The sequence below is a fragment of the Ammospiza caudacuta genome, chromosome 16 (assembly GCF_027887145.1).
Source record: "Ammospiza caudacuta isolate bAmmCau1 chromosome 16, bAmmCau1.pri, whole genome shotgun sequence".
Classification (NCBI taxonomy): domain Eukaryota; kingdom Metazoa; phylum Chordata; class Aves; order Passeriformes; family Passerellidae; genus Ammospiza; species Ammospiza caudacuta.
This window is the reverse complement of record NC_080608.1, coordinates 4,215,154-4,240,228: the sequence shown is the minus strand read 5'-3', so window position 1 is coordinate 4,240,228 and position 25,075 is coordinate 4,215,154. Positions and strand designations below refer to the sequence as shown.

At 39.7% G+C, this 25,075-nt stretch overlaps 1 protein-coding gene across 1 annotated transcript in view; it reads right to left on the bottom strand.

Annotated features, from left to right (window-relative positions):
- The window catches only part of SLIT3 (slit guidance ligand 3), a 487,105-nt gene that overhangs the window by 437,213 nt on the left and 24,817 nt on the right, over window positions 1–25,075 (bottom strand). The window contains exon 4 of the mRNA XM_058815569.1: window positions 4,919–4,990. Within this exon, the coding sequence (XP_058671552.1) occupies window positions 4,919–4,990 (72 nt within the window). The remainder of the gene's footprint in view (window positions 1–4,918; window positions 4,991–25,075) is intronic.

The following is a 25,075-nucleotide window of genomic DNA, read 5'->3' as shown; positions in this document are numbered from 1 at the left end:
ATGATAAAACACTTAGAAATAACTGTAAGTGAATATGATTAAACATTGGGATACCACAACTAGAAAATTCAAACACAAAGGTATTGGGCACACTCAGCCATGGACCCAAAATGTCCCCATTCAGGATCACAGGGCTCTGCTCCCACACTAAAACACTCATTTTTGGAATAAAATCTAGATTCTGATAGCACTCAAAAAGTAAAAAAAATCATTTCAGAGTCTAATGGATGCTTCCACTATCCTGATATTTTGGTGTCAGGTTTCAGTATCTAAGTTTCCAGAGCCTGGTTTGCCCAGTCAAGAAGCAACTAAGGCAGTTCATTAAAAGTAAATAGACCCAACCCAAATAGTCCATGGCTATAAATTTGCTAGAGGCAATAATTGTCACTGCAAGACTTGAGTTTAGAGCCCTTCTAAGAGGTTTTTTTCACACACACAAAGGAGCTTTCCCATGACTACTTAGCAGCTAGCCTGAGGTATAGAGGCTTCAACAATGAAACAAATATATTCTTACATGACAGGGTGTTTGTGGGAAAACGAGCTTGTTCCCCCCTTTTGTTTCCAAAGATAAATAAGTGTCTCATGGACCCCTAGAATACTTGCTTTTTAGTGAAAAGCAGATGCACTACAGTCATTTTACACACAAGCTTTGCACACAAAGGAAACAGGATTCCAGCAGGCACAAATCTTTGCTTACAACCTTTACAGATAAATTTCACAAGTTGTTTTGGATATAAGGAAATAATTGACTTAGAATCAAAACCTAGTTTCATAGCTGTTAAATTACATGTTTCATTTTATTATACTTTTTCTATACATTTCATTACCTGTATTAAAAATACCTGTTCCTTTATGGATAGATATTAGTAAGTACCTGAAACTATTAAAAAAAAATCTTTCATGCTTTTATTTCTCAATTCATTAAAAATGTCTTTTCCTTGATTCAGTTTTCTCATTAAAAGTGCCTGCATTTTGAATTATTAGATAATTATCCCAGATAAAACAGCTGAGAAGGTTTAAAACCTAGGCAGTGAAAGCAACAGAGCAATGAGAAACATTTCCACCAGAGAATCCAATCAAGGGCTCATTCACCATCCAACTTAAACTTAAAACCCTTATCTAAACCAAAGCAAACAAAATCCATGAGTCTCAAAGCCACTCTTTCTAGAAGAAAAGGCTCAAAGCTTTATGAGAAACTCACTTTGTGGGACGCCTCACATTCCATTTTAGGTTTATTTCACTATATATGTTCCTGCTGGTAATACCAACCAGATGTGACAACGAAGCCCAGCCAGCCCTGTAAAAGATTCAAGGATATCCTGAAGCTCAGAATTCAGGAGAGGCTCGGAGAAAAAAAGCCAAAGGTACCTGGAGTTGAAGTGAGGGTTGAGGTTATAATCTGGGAAACATTCTGAATTCCATTTCAGTGGTTATCAGAAAGGGGATTGCGGTGGGACTGCACTGAGCACGACCTGGTGACACACACGGGGACATCAGGGGCAGCAGCACTGCTGTCCCAAGCCATGTGCACATGGAGAACCCTCAGGTTTGTTCTGCAGCTTTTCAAGCACATCATTGACGTGAAACCAGGTCCTGCATTCTGACTGCCAGCAGCAGCAGGGCTGAAGGGATTCTGCTGATAGCAACCTACAGAAACAAAGCTGGTGCCTCCAGTAAAGCCCCAGGTTTCAGCCTGGCTGGCAGAACACACAGAAAAGCCTTCAGCTGCTTTTTCAGCCTTTAACTACTCCTGAAACATTAACAAGTCTTCCCTGAAACCCCCCAGCACACTAAATTCCTGCATGTTCAAGCAGCTCCATCACTCCATCTCCACCAAATTTTAGCCATGATAATAAATATGCTCCATTTTCACACTTAGAATGTCACCAAACTTAGAATGTCATCTTTCTATTTAGCTTTATCTTACAGAAAAGTCCCGCTCCTACCTTCATTAACAAAGCCATGGGCTGTTACATTCCCTGCATGCCTGCTGGTGAGGGCAGCTTCAGAATCACAGAATTCATCTTTATTTCCTCCATGAACAAGACTAGGAGCTCTTCAGTCCAATGAATAAACCCAAATTTTACAATCTGAGCATACTGCACAGAAATGTTTAGTTCTTGGAAATTTTGCATTGTTGGAGATGTAGCAAGCTTACAAAATTAAAATACTTCAGTTGTGGACTTTCTATTTTATGAGGATTATAATTATTAAGAAGAAAATAACAGAGTAATGTCTGAGTAACTCAGAGTCAAGAGCTGGAAAATATGGCAGCAGAAGTACTATACTATACCGTGGAAAATTAAAATTAAGACCAGCCTTATCTACACTTTTTAATGTTCATTTAAATTCACTGCTCGTAAATTCCACAGAATCTACCTCACCCCTGCATCAGCCTGTCTTATAGATTTTTGTTTCACTGCTTTTATGCCCTTTCATCACTTTCTCAGCTCTGCTTTCTTCTGGAGAGGCCGGGTGAGAGCAGCTGCAGGGAGGAATGCAGCAGCACTGCCCCTGCACTCAGGCAGTGGGAGCAGAGGGGCACTGCTGGATTCACACAAGGCAGGGCAGAAATGAGAAACAACAGCTCTGAATCTACCAGCAGTGGGACCAAGACAGCAGCATGAAACAATAGAGAGCAACCATATATATATGTGTGGGTGTATTTTTATACATTCTAGTAGGAAGCAAATTTTTCATTCTTCTCCCATGACGGAAGAACACGCAACCAAACTACCCTTGGAACTGTAACTGTTCACTTGAGCTAAGATTTATTTGCTTATAATACACACTGTATTTATATAACACTTGTATCTTCAAAAGAAAAAGCGAGTTTCTTCTGACAAACAGAGTTAAAGTGATCTATCTAATGCTCTGCTCAACAGTAAGCAAGACTGAAAGGATGTCAGTGAATAAAGACAAATGTTCCAACAGCACCCGTTGGGAGGCATTACAGAACAGAGCTTTCAGATTAATCACTCCATTCTATGGAACTTTATTACAATCTTTATATTCTAAAAGCAAAATTATTGCCCTTGCTGTTAAGGGCTATAATGCATCATGATTACATGACCTACTGAAAAACACACTGTGGTACTGAACAGCCTCAGCTACTTTGGCTTCAGTTCTTTGTGCAAGGACAGATGCACACAAGTTATCAACACACACAGCATTCCATTGAAACCACAAATTACCAGAGAGCTCCTCTCCTCACATCCAGGTACAATGAGACCACACTCAGAGCAATTTCCAACATGTTAAAATGGAATTTGTAGGGATCCAGGTAAACTCTGTGAAAGTTTTTCTCAGGAAAGCATCATCTTGTCCTTAGACAACCAACCCACATCAAGCAACTCTTCTAACAAATAAATACAACTGGCACCTTCCAGAGACCAGATTATGGTATCTGCAACCATGTCCCAGCTCACACTTTATACTCAAGTGGAGTTTCAAGATGTAAAATTTCAAAACCATGCAAAGAACATTGGGAAATGCAACCAAATTGTTCAGCTCAAGCAGATCCATTCAGCAGATATATCCTAGTGAATTCAAAAGCCATGACAAAGCTTGCAAAACAAGTCCAACAAAGATTTTTCCAAGCAGATTTTAAGACTAAAACACATCTATAGCTTATATTTTTTAATATATTTTTTATATCTGCAGAAAAATGGCAGTGACTTGTACAGTTTTTCATGAGCAAGTTTGGACAACACCAGAAGTTCATTAGAGAATTTCTCCAAAATGTCAATATCACTTGTTGCACAGCACTTTTCACCTTGCCTCTTTTAAACACAAACCAAGATCCTACTTCTTTAAAGTCATCTGGTTCCAAAATTAATCTGCACTATCACCATGTGGTTTGTATTTCCACTGGAAGAAAAATTTACTGTCTAAATAGTTTGGTTGCACATAGATGCATTAAAACAATTATAAAAACCCCACATAAATGGACAATTTTTTCAGCCACCCTGTAATAACTTCACAATTTCACTGACCAAATCACAAGTCTTAGGATCTAATTTTCCATAAACAGCCTCAAGCATTAAAAGAACAGTTTTACTAAATTTCAAAAAGGCAGTGTGGATCATGAGTTTAACTTTGGCAGGATGAGAAAATTATTTCAAACAGTTTTTGACTACTCCTTTGGAAAGGCAGGTGACTCTTTTTTGATAGTAACTATGCAGGCACCTGCTCATCCATTTTATTTTTATACACTTAAAAAAAAATATATTTTGAAAATCGTCCAGTTATTGTTCTAACACCACCCTCTCCCTCCTCCCACCAAAAACAAATGTCAAGTTCATTATATCTTTCTCTTGCTGTTGAAGTGAGTCTTGATGCCATCTAAACATTTTATAACACAGTTTTTATATTTCAAATTAAAAAATAATTACTTGTCCATAATTTCTCCTCTTTCTGCCTGATGAAGCAGCAGCCATAACTTTGCTGGTCTATCTGGCAAAGCCTGACTCACTTGAAAAGATAATTTTCCAAACTAAAGAATTTGTAGCCACCTCCATTATTTTAAAATAAGTATAAGCACTTATTTTTAAAATAAAATAAGTGTATGCACTTTGTGGACATCTAGCCTGAACCAGATATGTGAACTGACACTTTCTATGGTTTCTGTAGCTCTACAGAGAGAATTCAAAATAAGTCACCTTGACGTCATCCTGGTGAATGGATGAGGAACACAAAAATTCTGTGGTTTCTCTTCCCTCTGATATTTATGCTCTACCAAATTACAACTACACACAAGCAAACATAACACATCCCCTAAAAAACCCTTACTAAGTGGCAGTTTAATATCACAGAAATTAAACCTCTCGCCGCAGTCAAAACACAAACATGTGAATCTGCACAATAAGGAACAGAAAATATAAACACACCACAGGAAAGTAAATCAGGTTATACTTACAGCCTAGTTAACTTCTGTGTGTTCTGGAAAAGCAGCTCGGGAAGAACTTGCAGTTTATTCTTGTTCAGACGCCTAAAGAGTTATAATCAGAATAAAAAAAAATTAAAGATTAGATTATCTTCCAATTGAAGAAGTTTATTCTATTATGCATAAACACATGAAGCTCCCATTGCATTAAACCTCATGCTATGAATTTGCCATTGGATTCCTTGAGCATTTTATTCATACAGGAGCCAAACTGTGTCACTTGTAGACCACCTGCCCACCTGCATGAGGTGGGGAGTCAAGGACAGGCACCACAAAGTTTTAATATGGATGAGTACAAAAACATAACTTTTAAATTTTCCTCTGGATGCCTACTGAGAATCATACACTGCTTCAGGAACAGCTACTGGCAGGAATCTGGATTTTCATTCTTCTTCAATAAATGTAGGCACAGTAAATTCAGTAACTTGACCAACCAAGATTATTCCCAGATTAGCTATTATTTCTGTAGTATACATAATTGCTTTTTTAAAAGAATTTTCTTGAAACTTCACTTGGAAAACCTGAGCACTGTTGTAGAAAATATGAACATATGGGTAACCAGATGACTACATGGTGATTTGAAATAGAATATTAATCCTGAAGATTCTTCCAGGAACATTTTAGAGAACAGATTAGTGTTTATACATTAGTCCCTTTTACTCACTCACTATACAAGTTTTTACTCTGGTGACAACTTGCCAGTTTTTAGCAAACAACTATTCCAAGCTATTCCAGCCCTGTAGCTATAAAAAGCATGAGCCTCCTCTCCATAAAACGTGTGACAGCCCTGCAAAATCTGCAAGAACTTCTGCTTCAAGATACAATCCTGTTCTTCAATTCTTTTTCAATGGACACACTCACCTGCTCTCACAGCCCTAATAAATGCTATTTGCAAAATGAGTTTACCTGAGCTAATTACAATCAATCTCCACTGCATAAAGGGGAAGCTGAGCTGTTCTCAAAATTCATATCAGAGCTTTGTGCCCCCTTTGCTCCCAATCCACCTTCAGGTTAACTTTGATAGCAGATCCATTTCTGCTGAAGTTTTGATCTCCAAAGACTCCTGGAGCTTTTATAAACCCTCTGCTGCTTAGCACCTCATATCTGCTTTCCACTTCTCTGGCATGCTGAGTAATCTCACTATCAGAATTCAAGAATTTTTGGAATTGAAAGGCTTTCCTGAGATCAAACTAACATTGTGGGGTTTCATATGGCAGAGTTTTCACATGGCCACCATATGAACGTGTCTTGTGAGACAAAGGGGTGATGGAGGAGAGGGGAATTTCAACTTCTCTTTCTGACACCTAGAACAGATCAAAGGCTGCATCTGCAGGCTCCCAGAGCCCGAGCACTGTGCATTACACACACCACATGAGAACCAGCATTTGGATCTGCTGAAGTTACATCCTGCAGCCTCTACCAAATACTCAATGACATTTATGAGATAAATGGACAAAACAGCAAATAAACCTCTAAAGAATATGAGAGATGCTAGTTTTGCATCTGAGAAAATACATGGGAAGATTTGAAACTGGTTTCCCTTACACTCATGTGACATTTTACAATTTCATACTTAAGTAAACCATCTTATTTAATTCAAGGTTGATGGCAATGTGCTACTTAGCCTTGATCAGAATCATTGCTTTGGTTAATCATGTTTATCTTTTAGAATAACAGAATGAAATATAAGAAAGAAAAATACTTATTCAGGGCTTAGCATTCCTCATCCATCCTCCTTCACCAAGGCCAGCACGAGTCATTGAGACATACTGAACAAAACCAACTTATTTATCATCCAAAATGTGAGAGTGCCAGTGAAATACATCTCTTACACACGGTGTGAAATGTTTATTCCTGTGTCTGATTATCATTTCAGATCTTACAATGTACACATAATTATGCACTGTCAACCCAAAGTCATCTGACTCATCTCAAAGAAACATCCCAGGAATATGTTCAAGGTTATTCTTTTCTCTACTTGCAAGGATTTCACAAACGCTGAGCTTATGTTTATTGTTCTAAACCAAAGAAGCTAATCAAAATCAGATTAAATTTCTAGAGCAGGAGGTTTCACAACAACAAACAGACACAAAAATATATGTAGTAACAAGAAATTGTATTTCCAGGTTAGCAAACATTTCACTGAGAAGTGAAACATTTACAACTTCCAGAGGGGGAAAAAAGCCTAATATCAAGGGTTTTTCTTTCATTTACTATCAAATTAATCCAGAAGATTGAGCATTTTATATTATTTCCTATTATTTATATGGGCCAACACTCTCCTAACTGTGATAGCAAATGGACCAAGTTCTCAGCTGCCCTTTTTAACTCTCTTAATTTTAATATCTCCACTTCCATACTGACTTTCTTTCAAACATTATATGAAGTAACATCCACACAAGGACCCTTGCAGAGCTCACACTGTGAGCTGCCCTTCACTAGCACTAAACATTTTTTATGGGTCTAAATGTACTTAATATTTTTAATATTATATTGTATTAAATGAAATGCTTTTTACACTGAAGTAGAAAGCAAACTGAATTTGTGTATCAAGGCCAAGAACTCAATGAAATTCTGCCTTTAACTTATGTAAACTGGATTTTCAAAGTTCCCCAGCACTGCTGGTCAGTGCTCCTGCACAGATTCCATCCTCCAGAAGCTCCAGCTGAGGAATTTTTGTGATCCTCATCTATTTCTGCCACAAACCACAATTTGCAGCTCTCTAATCCCGGGTTATGTTACTAATTGATAATGAAGCACATTAATGTAGCACCAAGCACCTGAAGACAAGTGTCTATCCATGTCTTGTTTCAAGCTATGGGACTCTCCAAACCTTCCACCACTTCCTAAGATTTATTTCAAGTTTAAACTTCCTCCAAAGTCATTTTATTCATAGTTGGATTCTCAGGGGAGCTGTGGGAGTGAACAGGGAGTTGTTTCTGTTGAACATCACCTACTGTATTATAACTTCTACTGCAATACCTACTGAAATATAAGACTAGATCACCTCATAGAAACTTAGACATACTTGATGTAGGATACATTTAGCATGCTCCTATTTATTATGTGCCAGAAAGCCACCAATAGCCTAGGAAAAAATCCCAATTACACCTCTTATTTCTCTTCCTGGGCTTGGGAGAAAGGCCATTAAGAAAGTCCTCAATACAGAAGTATCAAAGTACCAGACAGGATGTTTTTAAATTCCAAAGAAAGAGACAGAGACATGTTTAAAGATTATTTAATGTAAAGACCAAATGTTCTGGATGGCCATTTGTAAGCAGCGTTTCCTCTGGTTTGACAAAGAGGTGCCAAACACGGATGGAATGCAGTGGAAGATTCCTAACACATCATTTGACAAGAGCTGGGGTTTATCCTCACCTTTCAGTGTCAGTTCTAGGACAGAGAGGGAAAATTCCAGTGCAAGGTGGAGCAAACCTTGGGAATGCCAGCACAGGGATGGAGGTGTGCTGGGCACACCTGGGCACACTGAGGGTCTGTAGGGCTGCAGCCCCTTCACACCCAATGATCCCAGAGAGGAACAGAAACACCCCTGCTTGCCCAGACCTGTCCCCATCCCATTACTGCATTAATCTAAATCCTGCTACCTGTCCAGATTTAATTATAGCACCACTTTTGTGTCACTGACACATTTTATGAAAAATCCTTTCCTGTCTTCTATTCTTTTAATACAGTTTTAATGTAATATATATCATAAAATAATAAATCAGCCTTCTGAAACATGGAGTCAGATCCTCGTCTCTTCCCTCACCCTAAGACCCCTGTGAACACGGTCACACTTTTGATTTTGTAACAAGTATCTTGGAAATGGTGAAGCCATAGAACAGTGAAGTAAAAATAGTCTGCAAAAAGTTCACAAACAAAATGAGCCAGTTTTGTAAAATGATTCTGTGGATGCTGTTCCTGGGACTGTGCTTTATTAACAAATATAGATATTCCTGATTTTAAATTAGTGACTTAAAATACAAACAACATCAGGTCATACCTGGAAAATTAATTAAAATCCAAGCCAGTTTTGCAGCTGTAACTGGCTACATCATGGAGCAATGTCAGATCAGCTCTGTGAATCTGAACAGTAGACTGTAATTTAAAAAAAATATAATTATCAAACAAAATTCCTGGGACTGTTCAGACTAGGAATGCCATTTGGGTTGCAGCACAAAAAGAAACTTTTGGAACTGGGCTCTTCCCTCAGGCTGGGAGCACAGCAGCCCCAAGCCAGGATGTGTGTGCACACACAGCACCATCCAGCACCCAGGGCAGGGAGGAACCTGGGGCAGAGCCAGCCAGGATCTGCTCCACATTACGTGACCTGGGACTGCTGGATGGGAAAGCAGCTGCTCAGCCTCCAGTGTATCCCAAACTGGATGCTTTACAGCTCATAAGACCTGCAAAGTATTCGGGGAATTTGGAGCACTGGGCAGGATGATGCATAATCATTGGATGAAGGAACAGATTGGCTGCAGTGCTGGATCAGAGGCAGCTCTGGATGTGCACAGCATGGAGCCCAGACTAATAAACCTCCTGGAAGCCGAAGAACTGTGCAGAGAGGCTCTCCAGGAGTCATATCAGCTCTGGCAATACCTGCATTGAGTCAAATTTATTAACTCTGATTAGACACATGCTGGCTGTGCAGTCAACAATCTCCACACACCACAGCTCCTCCATCTTCCAGGCTCCTTTAACCACTGCTATGCACAGGAAACAGAACTTGGCATGTTCTGTTACATTAGTCTGCTCCTCAGGTCCCCAAAAGTGACCCAACAGAGCTGACCAGGCACCAAAAGTGCACACAAAGTTCTCGATGTGCAAGCCAAGGGTGTCCAGGAGCCATCCATCCCCTCCATGGAGCCACCACAGCAGGACTCTGCTCTATCACAGGGCTCAGAGCCACCCTGGTGCTGCTGGAACATGTTTAGGGAGCTGTAAAGGGTAAAAGCTAAAAGCCCATACTTCTGTCTGCAGGAATTCGGTGCAAAAGTCAAATATTGCTGCTTCTGAAATTATTGTGTATCACTGGCACATTCTTAAGAATGGCTGCTTACTAATTCTTGATACTGGATGTTGATTTGTCACATAAAATTAGTACATAAATGTCTGTACTTCACAGCCTTATCCTGTTACAAACTTTTCTTTCTTTAGAACTCCAATGGCCTAAAATGCAGACTTACAGAATTTGTGACCTTTTTAAGTCCATCCATGCAATGCTGCCCTCTGGTTTATTCTGTTTTCTTTAGAGCAGCCCCACACAGCATCAAACACTGTTCCAACACTTCCTCTCACCTCCCCAAGCCGTTTTGCTCGCATATATAATAAACAAGTGCCAGGTTCTGCCCTGCTGCCCACCTGGGGGTTCCTGTGTCCTGAAGGCAAAGGGGGAGAGGGAAACAACCCCGGTGTCAATCACAGAATATCAAGGGCCCTTAAAAAAACAATGGAGAAGTTATTAACTGTGAAATTCCTGCCTTCCTGGCTCCAACCAGGCTAATCATATTCCTTCCTCTGTCTGAAGCTGGGATAGGAGAGAAACTTAACTATTAAGATTCCCCTGATTATTAAAAACACACAGTGAAAAACAACCATTGAAGCCTGGAAAGAATGCTACCAGACTGAAGATGTTTCTCAGGATCATTCTCTGAAACAAATGGAGAAAAAGACCTACACTTTTTAATATTAATTATATTTGTGGCTTATTAGTTTTCTTCTGGATAACTTCTGGGTAAGTAAAAAGCCTCAAAATTGGAAAAAAATCTCTTTTTTCTGAAGGCAGAGGTCATCTTTTCCTGCAGGAGAAACTTTCTGTGGGGACTGATTTCAGCTGCATCCCTCACACTCACACCACTGGAAGGGTCACATCCAATCCTGGTTCTGTTGTCTCACAGAGCTCCACTCACAATAAGAGCAGAGAGGAGCTAAATTTAATCTCTGCTGAAGGCATGATCAGCGTAGATGGAATAGAACAAAATGCATATGGAAGCAGAACGAGAGCATTGCTCAACTTGCAGCTATTTTAATCTTTTTGCAAGAAGAATCTAAACCAGATTCTTTGCTACTGCAAAAGAAGGAGAAGACATTCCAAGAATCCTGCAGTGTTCCACCCCTCACAGCAGAACCTCCTTTCCTTCTCAGGGCTAATATCACCAGAGCAAAGATTTAGAAGGTTCAGAAGAATTTCAGGGCTCAGAAATCCAATAAACAGATAAAAAGAACATCTAAAATATCATACTTATGCATTTCTTATACAATTAGTTGGGATAATATGAAAAAGCTTCAGTGCAATCACAATCCTTGACTTCTCACTCGTTTATATCCAAGGTGTACAAGGAGAGGGTCTGAGAAGCAACATTAACAGATCACACCAAATATAATTGTAGATTATACAGTTTAAGATATTTTTGAGATACTTTGAGATATATTGAGATACTTTTAAGATATTTTGAGACTGAGTATTATCAGCTTCATGCTCTGTTCTCACAGCTTCAGGACAGTTTTACTCTGAGTAAGAAACAAATCAGAGAAAACCCAAACCTCCTTTTCTGCAAAGTTTCAGTGAGCTGATGCCCATTCACTCCACAAGAAATTTCCTCCTTCAAAGTTCCTTCAAAGAGAGACTTGCCTGCTTCCCAGGGACAACGGAATCAAGATGAAAGCCCAAAGTAAAAGCAATGCAAGTATCATTTATTCAAACTGGGCAAACTGTGCAGTTTTCCAATGCAATTTGATTTCTCATTATGCCACTGACTCGGTTTGAAAATTTTGAATACCATAACATGAGTTAGCTCAGGCAAACTGCAAATATTCAGGGCCTGAGCAGAAATCACCACATTTACATAGCTATGGAGGAAAAAGCAAAGGATCTGGCTCTGCTAGATAATCTCACAGCAAAAATCTCTTCTGCACATCTTTGTTTTTCATTTAAAATATCTTGCAGTACTATACTAACATTAGTGAACACATTCCACCCAGAAGTTTAAGGTGATACACTGGCTCTGACTTAAACCTGACAGTTTTATTATTGTCTCCAAATAGAGCAATTACTTGCTTGTAACCCCACAAATGTGTGATAGCCATCAGCCTCCAAATCCTGTCTGCCTTTCTGCTGAGCATTGCCAGCTTTGACCCAGATCAAAGCACTTAATATTTTTCATGAAGTGAGGAGCACTCAGTTCCTTTCCACACAAGTTCAACAACTTTCAAGTTTAACATCCATATTCACACTGCTGTCTATTACACAGTTGATTCTCCAACAGAAAAATAAAAACTACAGTGGTTTTACATTTTTAATGGGTAGCTTTAAAGGAACAGTCCTGCTACTTCAGCCTTTCATATCCAGAAATTATCCAAGTAACTTTGGGTTCACTCCCCAGCTTGGCCATTTATTTTATTTCACACTCAGCACATCTGGGTCTCCCTTTTGGCACTAAGCAAGGTCCCTTTTTCTCCTTTGTTGTCAAGAGATGTATGGCTCCATCATCCTTTGAGATGTGGCTCAGGGAACAGGATGCAGTTAAAAGAGTTCCTACAAGTTACTTAAGGAAGAAGTGGTTACATCACAAGCTTGGGCAGAACCAATAAGCAATAAAAAATGACTTAATGCATAAAAGACTGAAATAGAAAGACAGGAGTTACTGAACTCCAAGGAGTAACTAAGTTTTTCTTTGGAAGCACTGGCTTGGGAAGCAGGAACAGGAGCACAGCCAACTGCCTGCAATGGTTTCACCAGAAAATCCTATTAGAGTCAAGAAATCCGTAGTGATCGTTAATGTAACTTCTCCTTTGCTCCATATCACTTCCTCTTGGTAAGGAAAAACAGTCAAGATGCAGCACCCAGTAAAAAAAGTCAACCTTATCCATTACTTTCTGTCATCACCTCTTTATATTACTGCCCTAGGAAATAAAGCCAGACGATCTATAATGGAATTTCAATAAGGGCACTCTGAGGAAGCCCAGAACAACCATATTACAGGATTATGGTGTGGGATAAATGAACTTCTTCATCCACATGATGTGTTATTTCAGAAGCTTTTACAAAAAACCTGGGAGAGATACCACTGCAAGTTGCTAAGGGACCATTTTTTGAAGGAAAACTGTTTATAATAGTTATAACTTTGAGATCCCTTATTACAAACTTAGGAGGCTGGGTGGTCCTGGTTCACATTTTCAAAGCTGTCACAAGTAATAACCTTTATTACCAACTTCTCATTAGACTGAGAAAGATTAGCTCCCCTCCTCAGAAGTGCAGAGTACATGTCTGTGCATTTCAGCAGCACAGGAACTGTGCCTCTGTAACACTTCATAGCTTTCAATACTAGAATCCATCTTTTCTTTTTTTTTCTTTCCAAAGTATCTCCTCATATGAAAATATCCTGACATTAGGATAGAGGACAGAACTACACAGATGGTCCCTGGCTAGGAGCAAACTACCAACACTGGCAAGGGAAGCAGGAGGAACAGATTTAAATTTCAACTTGTCCGAAAACCAACGTGAAGAAACAAAAACATCCTAACTGCATTCTTGTGATCATCAAAAACTGCCATCAATGCCCTAAAGTGATACAGAAATGGAGAGAAACCTTGTTATCAACCTAAGTGAAGATAAGAATAAAGACATGTGTCAGAATGTTCATTAATGAAAACAGCAACAGCAAGAAAATCCTCTAAATGCAGAAGAGGCAAGCAGAGGTGCATGCCCAGTCTCTCAACACAGCAGCAAGTTTACACAACTACTGAGCCACAAACATGCACTATAGTAGCTTATACTCGTCTGCAGAAGACTAATGTACAAAAATCAACAATTTCTTTTAACTATCATTCAAAGAAGCCAAAAAAGCTTGATCCATAAACCCTCAAGCAGAGAGGGTCTCTGCTGAAGTTGCTTCTCAATTTCTGACAAGTTTTAGAGAGTTTCCTATTTCAAATCAGAAAAAAATTAGGAACTCACACTGTGTAACTTCAAGCACTCATACAGAATGATAGAAACAGGGTTACTTTTTCATTACTCCACTGACTATTGTGAAAAGAACAGGAACATAATCCAAGAAACATAATCTGCTGGAGTGCCCCTAAATGCCCATAACTTTTAATATTCATCAAAGTATCATAGACATGACTAAACCATTTTTTAACACTAGTGAGTAATCTCTGCAGGTCAGAGCTCAAAGTCTATGAAGAAAGGAAAAAAAAAAAATTTAGCATTCACATCTCCAAGCTATGCTGTCCCTATTAACAAGCCTTAAAAGTTTATATTATTTCTAGAAGTCAGAAATTGCTGTGAAAACTTCTAAGTACAACTCTTCTTGTCCTTTCTAGCAGAAGGAACAGAACCCTGTTCCTGTTTGAATAAGGCAGCACCAGCCCTGCTCCCCACACCACCCATATATAGTAAGGAATGCTCAGGGCACTCTGGTGCTCCTTCTCCCAGGGATCTGTGCCAAGCAGAACCAGGGGAAAAGGAAGAATTGCAGGATCATCTCACACTGGATGCTTTAAAAAGGCTCCATCCTCCCAAGGCAATTGAATGGAATGAGGAAAGGATGGAGTGGCACCAAGAGCACGCTGCACACTTGAGTCCAACGTGACAAGCAAAAAGCCAATACCAATAAGGTATTGCCCTACTCAAAGAGCTCAAACAGAAACAGCCCCCAACTGCTCTGCCAGCACTGGAATCACCTGTCACAACTCAGCATCTCCTGAGGAAGACACAAAGGTTATCAGGCACAAAATCCACCTTGCCTAAAAGCTGAGAGCTCTGAGTTTCTGTGATAATTCCTCTGATCCACTTCTGCTTTCCCAGAAGGTTTTCAAATGCAGGGTTCAGCTGTTCTGAGGTGTTTCAGCACCCAGCAGCTCCCATTTCTCTCCTGCATTCCTGACACACTACAGGACATCTATTCCACTCAGTCATGAAATACAAATATGAAAACGTACATGGAACATCCACAACACCTGCTTGAACTCTAAATTCCTCTCTTTTTATTGGGATCCTCATACTAGAACACCTTGACCCAAGCAGAAAGATCCAGAGAAGAGATTATCTCCAAAGACTGAGAGCATGACACTAACATGAAGATAACTATAAACCAGCATGGATTGATTTGTTGTGTTCCATGTGGAAGGGAGGTGCAGCTTGAGGGGAGCTCCAGTTCAACAGACACAGCCAAAATGGAGTTGTGCCACAAAAAAGCAAAGTCAAGACTGTACTGATCTGCTCCATGGCAGAGAGACCTCAAGACCTACATATTCATGTATTCTCCAAGAACAAAAGGAGGTTAAGTGCTTTGAATTCATCATGTTTCACTCAGGAGCAGGATTATTTAAGGATTGCTGTGCTCCACAGCATGAAATTCAGCCAACACTTATGGTATTTCTGGGACAGCAAGCAGCATAATCCTTCTAATACAAGGAAGCTCAAAGCAGCAAAACCCTTTTGATGAAATTATTTAAGCTAAATAAAGTTCACCCAAATAATTCCAGACCACTGATGCAGCAGTTCTTACCCAACAGTAACACAGACACTTAAGCATTTCCTACAGATCTGGAAGAAATGACTGCTAAATCCTGAAGTGTTTTGCTTAAACAAATACCCTCATAAATCTTCCCCAAGTATAAAAAAACCTGCTAAAATCAGACAAACAAGGCACAGAAAAGAATAATTTTAAAAGCTGTGATGCAATGTCCAGGGCTGATCAGCTTTTCCAAGGGAGTTCTGGCTCAGGGCAGTGGAGGTGTCCTTGTCCCCCTTGCTCTGTCACCACTGCTTTAGGAAGCCCAGGATTCCTGTGGTTACAGAACCTCTTGTCTGCATAAATGAGACCCAAATTTGTTTTTCCATGAGTTCTTGTGGGTCAGTGACCTATTACAAAAACGTTTTTGATGAAATCAGGTTCATTTATTTTCATGTTGTTAAAATAAACCTGGTTGTTTTGTGGCCCTGGCCAGAGGCACTAATGCAAACCAAACCCTCTCACTGAAGCATTGCATCCTGCTCCTGCCCTCACCTCCCCTGCACTTTTCCTGTGTTTGGATTCCTCCTGTGCTGGCCTATTGACAGAGCTGCTAATGGCTTCCCTTGGAAAAGAGGGGAGAAATTTTAATTTTTCTTTTTTTTATTTTTAATAATGTTTGCAAAAGAAATAAAAGGCTTGCTCTTGGACCAGCCATAGCCAAGAGCTTGGCTGTCCAGCAGTGGCTGAGTAATGTGTAACTGTGTAATTATGTGCTACAAACAGAGCAAGCCACGAAATTTGATGGTATTAGTGCCCTCTAGGAGCCCACAGGACATAAACACAGTAACCAGGAACTGCCATTTTTCCAACTGCACATACCCTATTAGAAAATATCACCTCCACACACGTTCAAAGAAGTTGTTTCCTAAAATTATTTCATTCACTGAATAGTCACCAAAGGGTAAGGAAGTGACAGCTACTGCACCACTTTAAAATTTATTTCACAGGAGTCTCATGACAAACACAGAAATAGGGTTCTTGACCAAACCCATGGACAAGAAACAGTGGCAGGGATTTATCTTGGAACTAATTTATAACTAACACAAGCTTAACTTTTTTTTTTTTTGGTGATGATATTATTTTGGCGTGTTTTATTTGTTGGTTGGATTTGGGATTTTTTTTTTTTTTTGCTAAATAAAGATGGTCCAGCAGAAACCCAAAGCAGCAGGCAGTGCACAAAGCATCAGCTCATCAAGGTTTTCTGGTTCTCTTTTACCTTTTCTTTTTCCATTTTACCTCCAGGTTGTGTGGACAAGCCCTACCCCTTGCAAGGCACTCATCAATAGTAGGAGGATGAAATTTTGACCATTTCAGATAAGTCTGTGCCCCTCACATCAAGCACAATTCCAATAAAAGGGTCTGGGGTGCAGGAACCCACATTATCACACAGCTGAACACATGGAGAAAGTTTTGCCAGGCTGACTGGGGGATTGATTTCCACAATTCATCTGCACCTATTATCAGACCTGAAACTACAAGTGCAGCAAATTAAGAATTTTTTTGGCATTGACAGCTCACTATAACTTCAACAGGGTCAAAGAAAAAGACAATTTTTAGGTTTTTCTAACTGGATGGTAAGAAATACAAAATATTTTAAAGCACATAAAATTTTTCAAGCACAAAATATTTTCAAGCACATATTTTCAAGCAGGTTCTCACACCACAGCAGCTCACCTGTGCGGAAAAGATTGGTATTTCAAAAAGACAGGTATTTCAATGCTTGCAATAATGCTTGATTAATTTCAATAAAAAATGAAGTTATGAGCCTTAATATAAGGAAAAAAACCCCAACATCAATATCCAAGCCACAGATGCCTCTCATTTCAGGTGCCACCCTGCTCAGACCACACTACCCAGCTGAGCATTGCTCTTTTCCAAGTACCCAGCACCCACAGAATGACCAAGTCTGCCTCCAAAAAAAGCCCCAGATCTATTTTTTTTTCACGTTTCAGCTTTTCTTTATGCTTCTGTAAGTAACGTTGTTCCCAGTGATGCTTCTAAAAACCAGCTGACCTTTTCACATTGTGGTTTAAACTACTGAAATACTTAGAATAAACCACAGCCAGCTTTATGAAGACACTGAACAGGACAGTGTTTTCTGTACGAACCAAACACAGACTGGGGGCATCTGAAAATGACCCAGGTTTTGCTTCTAGAATTCATTTCAAGCTTTTTTCTTTTTTTTTTGTTTCACCACAGTCTTACTCCATGAGTGATCTATACTTACACTTGAACCACTGTGTCTCCCAAAAAATAAACAAGTTCTACCTGCAAGCCCCTATTGGCAGGAGAAAGTAAACACTAATTAATCTTGAGATACTGAGGCATGGACATTACAGAAGTGTCTCTGTGTGAATACAGACTACTTGGTTATTCTGGTGCAGATTTATATTACACAATATTCAGTTTTAACCATGAACAGAATTCATATTATTAGAGTTTTAGTTTTAAAAATCAATTTTTTATTTTTTTCTAAAAAATACCATGAATTCTCTAGTTTCAAGGTTCTAGTTACCTCAGCCCTGCGGTAGATCTTTTGAAGAAAATTCAGCAAGTTTCTAGGTATAATTTCTGACAAAACTGGTGGCTACAGATACGAAATCAACAAAATTCATGAATTTCAGACTATAAAAATGTTAAGACAGTCTTAAAGCTTTAAGTGTGCTTCATTTTCGGATGTGTGCTTATTGCTCACAGTACATAAAAAGTTATTCATTATTCCTGGTCACTACCAGTGTACTACAGCCAAAATAAGGGAACTTTTCCTTCTGAAAAATTAATACAAATGATAGAATACTTTATTCCCCATATGAACTGGGATGAACTAGGCCTTACTCAAGTATTTTGTCCCATCCTGAGCTCTTGTGAGAATCTTGACTCTATATGGCAATGTATGTACCAGACATCTTGCAACATTCCCTTGCAGAAAAAATGACTTTTTGTACTAATAGCTGCAAATCCCCCTCCTGCCCCAGTTTTATATTGATTGCATCTCTGAAGTGTGGGAACAGCAAAAAGAGAGTTCCTTTAAACAAAAAAGAACAATAATCATTCCTGACCATATCTGATCCATCACTCACACAATGGACTGACATCTCTCTCAATTACTGGCACTTAAAGAGTGCAAGAAAAATCCATCTCAGTGAAATCTTCCAGAGCAGCCAGTGCACAGCATTGACAGATAAGGGAAGCATGTGAGCCATTCACTGGGAATATTTATTCTGGCTGTTTGAGCCAAGGGCAGCACATAATGCTGAATCAAAAGCAATACCCAATTAATTAACTTCCTTGTTCCTTCCAAGAATCAGCAAAGGTGAGACTGGATGCAATACCTGCATCCTCCCCTGTGGCTGGCTCAAGTGCACTGCTCACATTCCATCTGTCAATATCTGTTTTATCCTTTTTTCCCCATACAGATCAACAAGAGCTGCTCTGTCCTCACTCCTGGTTTTGTCCTGAGTGATTCTAAAGGTAAAATATCAACCACACATCTCAGCAATTCACCACCTTGCATAGCAGTTTCCATCATATCTCATGAATAAAATTTGTATTTATCATTTTATCTTGTTGTTGCAATTCAAATTCCTCAGGGAAGCCGCTGATTTTGCCTGGGTTTTGTTAAGCAAGTCTTACAAAAAGCAGGAATTCCTTACTGGTGACTTCCTCTAGAGTCAGATATCCAGTGTGAGCTCCTGCAGGGGTGAAGAGCAGCTGGGAAACCATTAAATTCCTCTGCTCCAGGCATGATAAAACATGATTTATTTTAAATTTTGATTTGGGATTGCCAAAGCACCTCAGCCTCTCCAGGGAGAGGACAGCACATCCCTGAGACTTAAGAGCAGCTAGGTCAGCAGGGCAGAATTAGATTTGGGAAAGAGAGGCAATTCAGTTTCTTGCAACAGGTGAAAATCAGCAAATCTCCATTTCTGGGGCTGACTTCCAGCCCAGCCAGCTGCACACCCCATTTCCAGCAATGCCAATGGGCAGGGCAAGCATGGACCACCCTCCTCTCCCTCTGTGCCAGCCTCCCACCTTTCCCAGCTGGTTTCCCAGCTGTTTGGGGGCTGGTGCCTTTGATCAGTCTGATTTGTGCACTCTGCAGGAAGGGTGAGTGAACATCCCCAGGGCACAGCTGAGAGGGGAACAGGGGATCAGACAGCACCAGCCTCCCCCCAGAGCATCAAACTGGGCAACTCTGGGCAATAATAACATGAGGAAGGAACTTGTGGGCATGGAAAGCTGCTACAGGAGGGTGCTGCCACTACTCTATTGCCATCAGGGTCAGAAAACAGCAGATGCAGCAGTGATGATGACATGGCTCACCCTTAAGCAGTAAAAGGTGCATTACAGCCCCTGGAAACTGCAGAGCCACACTCCAAATCAACACAATTCTTGAACAAAGTAGTCAGATTCCACCCATGTAAGTTAAAACAATTAGTCTCTACAAATAAACTCATTAATTTACCATGTATTTTTCAGAGATGTTGTCTGAGAGGGAAGCCCTGAACAAACCCCAGACTCGAGAGTAAAAACGAAGGGAAGGGACTCAAATAATACTGTAAAAATTCTGCAGCACCAAGTGCTCCATTCTCCATGATTGTCCCACCAGCATCCAGGAATAAAACCAGTAACACCCTGTCAGATACTCCCACCCAAAACATTCTGGCTCTTCATGTTGGACTTCTCACAATGTAAACAGTCACACAGACACTCATTTGAAAAGCAATGCTAAATCGGCTTTCAAATGCAAGGTAAGAGATTGCTGTGTCAGATATGGGTTACAGGACTCTCTTTTTTTGACTGGAATAATTTCTCAGAGGATGTAAGGAAAAAGTTATCAACAATATTAATTAAATATTAACCAATATCAATAAATATTACTTAAATTTGCAGGCATCAACCAATGCAATAAAGAGTTTTATACTGCTTAGCTCACAGCTGCAGGCAGCACAAGAACTAAGTGTTAATCTGTCCTAACCAGGAGACCAGGACACATCTCCAGGTGTCACAACCTGAGTTTCAATGTTTATTCTTTGCCAGCTCCCACAAGGGGTGGCTCATTTTACCAGTGGTCTCTGAAGGAAACAGTTTTCCCTCATTTACAAAAGAGGCACCACTGACCCCCAGACTGTGACCGGGCATCAGACACCTCAGGGCTGTTTTCCCCCTTGAAGGCAGCTCCTGCAGCTCTAGGAAAGTGCAGCTCAGGTTCTGACATATCCCACAGCAAGTTCCTCAGGAGCCAGGGGGATGCTGCTGTCTTTGGGGGGAAAGCAGAGAAATCCATCACTCCAGTGTGCAGAGACACCTGCAGCAGTGGGGGAACCCAGCACATCCCTCTGGCTGTCCTGAGCAGCCCAGACCCTGCCAGGGGGCTCAGAGACCCTGGCACAGAGCCCAAAATGCCCCTGTGGGTTTGATTATGACCCATGGAGCAAGTTACCAACCTTGTATGAAGATCTACAAGCCATGACAGTTTAGGTAGAATAATAGTGAAGTTATCACAGGGTGGAAAAGTAGATTTTGGGGTTTTTGGTATGGGGGTTCAGGGGGCAAAGATGGACATCTGGGCATGTCCAGCCTTTCTCCTTCTTCTTCTTCTTGGCCTCCATCTTCTGCTGTGATGTTGGCACTTTTGGATTGGTTTAGAGTAGAAGCTCACTGTCTAACATAGGTGATAGGTGTTGGGAAGTTATTGTAAATATTGTACATATAGTTTTTAGTATAAAGACATAACACTGCCCTGGGGCAGGCAGAGTGCCTGGAACTGTCCTGCTGGATGGACCTCGGCAGGGCAGGAGAAAGCATTTTATAGATAAAGAACAATAAGCAACCTTGAGACCGAGAACTGAAGAGCCCTGACTCCTTCTTCAAGCACTGGGCTGGGAAAAGAGACTTTCTAACACATCTTGGGGTCACTGTGACAAGCCAGAGATCCCCACACAGCAGCCTTGGGCAGGCTGGCAGCACACCTGGTACTAAACCAACTCACCTGGAGCAGTAAGAGGGAAACACACAATTGCTAAAACCAATTAAATACCCAGTCACAGCTCTAAATCCCCTTTAGGGTGTCTTTGTTCTCCTGCATTTCCAGATAAGCATTCCATGAGCACAAATTTCCAATAGGATGTGTTCCCCACCATACCACAGCAAAATGGGCACTGGAAACAAGAAGGATTTTTTTTCTGAAAGGTTAAATATGACCTGTGTGACATCTTCACAGCTCCTTGTGGCCTCTGAAACGTGCATGCAGCTCCAGCAGGAACACCCAAACTGCTCAGCCTTGTGTAAACACCAGGGTCTGCTCCATACTGCCAAGGATTGTCTTTGTTTACAGCAGCAAAGAGCTGACCAAAGCTTTTATTTCTTCCCCAGCTACTCTGAAGCACCTACCAACCTCTCCACTCAGCGTGGTAATTGTGGAAGATGCTTTTTGTATTACATGATTTATTTAAAGCATGTCCAATCTCAATTTATGAAATCCAGATTGTGAAGCACCACATAACAATTTATTCTTTCCCTTAGCATCTTTGGTCACTAATAGCAATTTTACAGTACACTGTGCCAAATAAATACACTTCAATACCCCAATCAAGCATTTGGGAAGCTGCTTACAAAGATTCAATGCACAGTAGCATCAGTGCAGCTAAAAATTAAACCTAATTTCCATTTTGACCCGTATCTTCACACACACCAAACCAAAACCATACCAGGGTTAAAATCTGGATTCTAGCTTTTTTGCCATTTTCTTAGAGCTAATTATTTTTCCCAACTTTGAGAAGATTTGATTTGGCCGCGCTTATACATTTTTCCCCCCCTCCCCTAAACAACAAAAACACAGTTTTAGTGTTTTCAGATGTTGAGATCTTTTATGCTTGCTAAAGACACTAATTTGAGTAGAAAGAAGCAGCCATCAGCCAAAGTCCATTCTTTTGAAGATTACAGAGCTACGTGACAATTTCTGGCAGTTGGCCGTGGAAAAGTCAGGATCTGTTGGTGTCTTATATCCTGCCTCATTTTTCACAGAAATGTGTGACATACATCTGGCTCTGGGAGAAATGTCAGTTCATCTTTCAGGCCCACCAATTCGCCTCTTGATCCTCCTGGCACGTGAAATTTCATCATCGTTTATCTTAAAATCCTACACTGTGTTAATAGCAAAGCATAAAAGTGAAATGGTAAAATCCAAAATAGGGGTCAGCTACCTCACCACTAATCTTTATGTTCTGGAATAAAGCTCTACAACCTTGCTGCAATAAAAGCACTGGAAACATTTTGGCTTTTCCACTGTGGTGAGTATCACTGGTCTTTCTCAGGATTCTGGATCTTAGGATTCAACAGAACTTACACTGAATTTTGGGTTAGAGTCCTTCATTTTCCAAGTGCTGAGTACAAACATGCCAAAAAAAGAAGTGGTTTCTACCTTCCACTTCCACAATTCTTCATTTCTCAGCTTTGTGCTGTCAATTCAAGATACCTTGCATGATGTTCTCTCTTCAACTGATATGGCCAAATTTTATTCAGCCAATACAATAAAATTTGTATTTTGAACAAAGTAGTCAGACTCTACCCATGCAAGTTAAAACAATTATTCCCTGCAAATAAATACTGACCATATCCTCCTTCATTTGCATTTTAAGCATTAATGTCCCACCAAAAACAAAAAAATCAGAGTAAATCCAAATAACTGGAGGGCCACCCCCATGGCAGATTTGGCAGCAGTGGATAACAGCTCTAAAGACATTTTATTTAAAGCTTACTTTACATAACATGTCAAAGAAAATTTTGCTGATTTGCTCAGGTAATAATGATGGAAGTGCTTCAATGTCCAGACAAGTGAAAATAAAATGAACTCCAATATTCACCTGAGCCCTTTGGAAGCTTACCATGAGGAGAGGAATGGAACACACTTCCCCTGTTACTTTGAATGAAAACCTTTATATGTGGTATTTTGCCAGGAATAGAAATTACTCCTGTTCTTTAAAGTTTGACCCAGTACAGCTGCTTTGTTTAAAAATAAGCTAATGATTACTTTTGCATCCACTTCAATAGATCAAAAAAGAACATTATTCCAAAAATCGAAGCAATGTAAGGGATTTTTATTTGTTATTTGAAAGAAATTAAATGGAAAAAAGCCAGGGTTTTTTTAATGCAACCAACATACTTTCTTCATTAAAATTTTGCAATGTTTGACAATACTTAATAAAATAGCTTTAATATTACCTAAAATGTTGCAATTTAGCCTTTGTGAGTTACGCCAAACTTTCCACAGTCCATTCTCCAAAGCCTACTCATAGCAAAAACCCCAGATTTATAGTTTTGTCCTAAAAATGATTTAAGCTAAAATACCTAAAAATTTGCAAGTTTCCAGACCTCCCTTTCATACTACATTAATTTAGGAAATATTTTTAATGACAGGCAATGCTAAAAGAGAAGCAGAGATGCAGTATGGTGAACAGGCCAAGTTAAGAGTTCGTACAGGGAAGGAAAAAAAAAAAAAAGCTGAGACTTTCAAAGATCACAGGCTTAAAGAGACACTATTAAAGGTATCATATTTCCTGCCTTCTGCTTTCACAATGTATATTGTTCTCATTTGCTGGCAGAGCAGGCTCTGCAGAAACACACAGATGACATTTGAGTTTTGTTTCTGGCTACCAACAGCCAGCCTTCGTCCTGGAAGTTCTTCAAAACTCTTTCAAAATTTAACTACCTGAACCTTTATCTAAATATAGGTATGAGAAAACTAAAGGAATCTTTATCTAAATATAGGTATGAGGAAGATTTATTTATATATGTATACACATGTATATAAAATGAGCTCAAAACTAGGACTTGGTAGTTAGGATACTGACTCTTCACAATGATAGATAATGTGAAAAAAACTATTCTACAATGTCAGGCTATGTTTAATTTTAGAAAATGAAGCTAGGGTCGCTTTTTTCCTGAAATAAATCAGCCACAGCAAAACTCTGCACCTGAAAGTACTTTTTAATTGAATATAGGTGCAAATCTGTTGGAATTTAAAACTCATCTCCCTTATTGCCATAGATGGAGCTCTCTGATTCATGACAAAAGTACTGGGTAAATTAATTTTAAATGTTCAGCACACTCATTAAACAACTCCAATGCAAATCTAATCCTGAGATCATCTGAAACAGCTTTAGCACAGCATTAGCTCAATACTCCAGACTTCTCTTGAATAATTGCTGGTGGGCACTTAAGTCTTGAAAGCTGCTTTAGAAAATATCAATGGGAAAATAACAAGTCCTACAAGAAATGCCTTGCAGATAACAGTTACCAACCAAGCATAAAAAGGCTGCATTCCAAACCAGCTTGTGATATTGTTCTGGTCACCTACTTCTAACAAAGAATAATTCTCCAAGGTATTTCAGTTTTATAGAGATTTTGTTCTGCTCTCACCATAAACAGAATTAATGATGATAAAAAGGAGCACACTCAGCTAAGAGCAGCAATTGGGTGCAGAATTAACTTTGTCCTCTTTAATATTTAAATTTATATTCCTGCAGGGCCAGGAGTTTCCTATAAACTGATTCCAGATTAAGAGACATCTTATATTCACCTTCTCCAAAAAAGAAAATAATTCCTC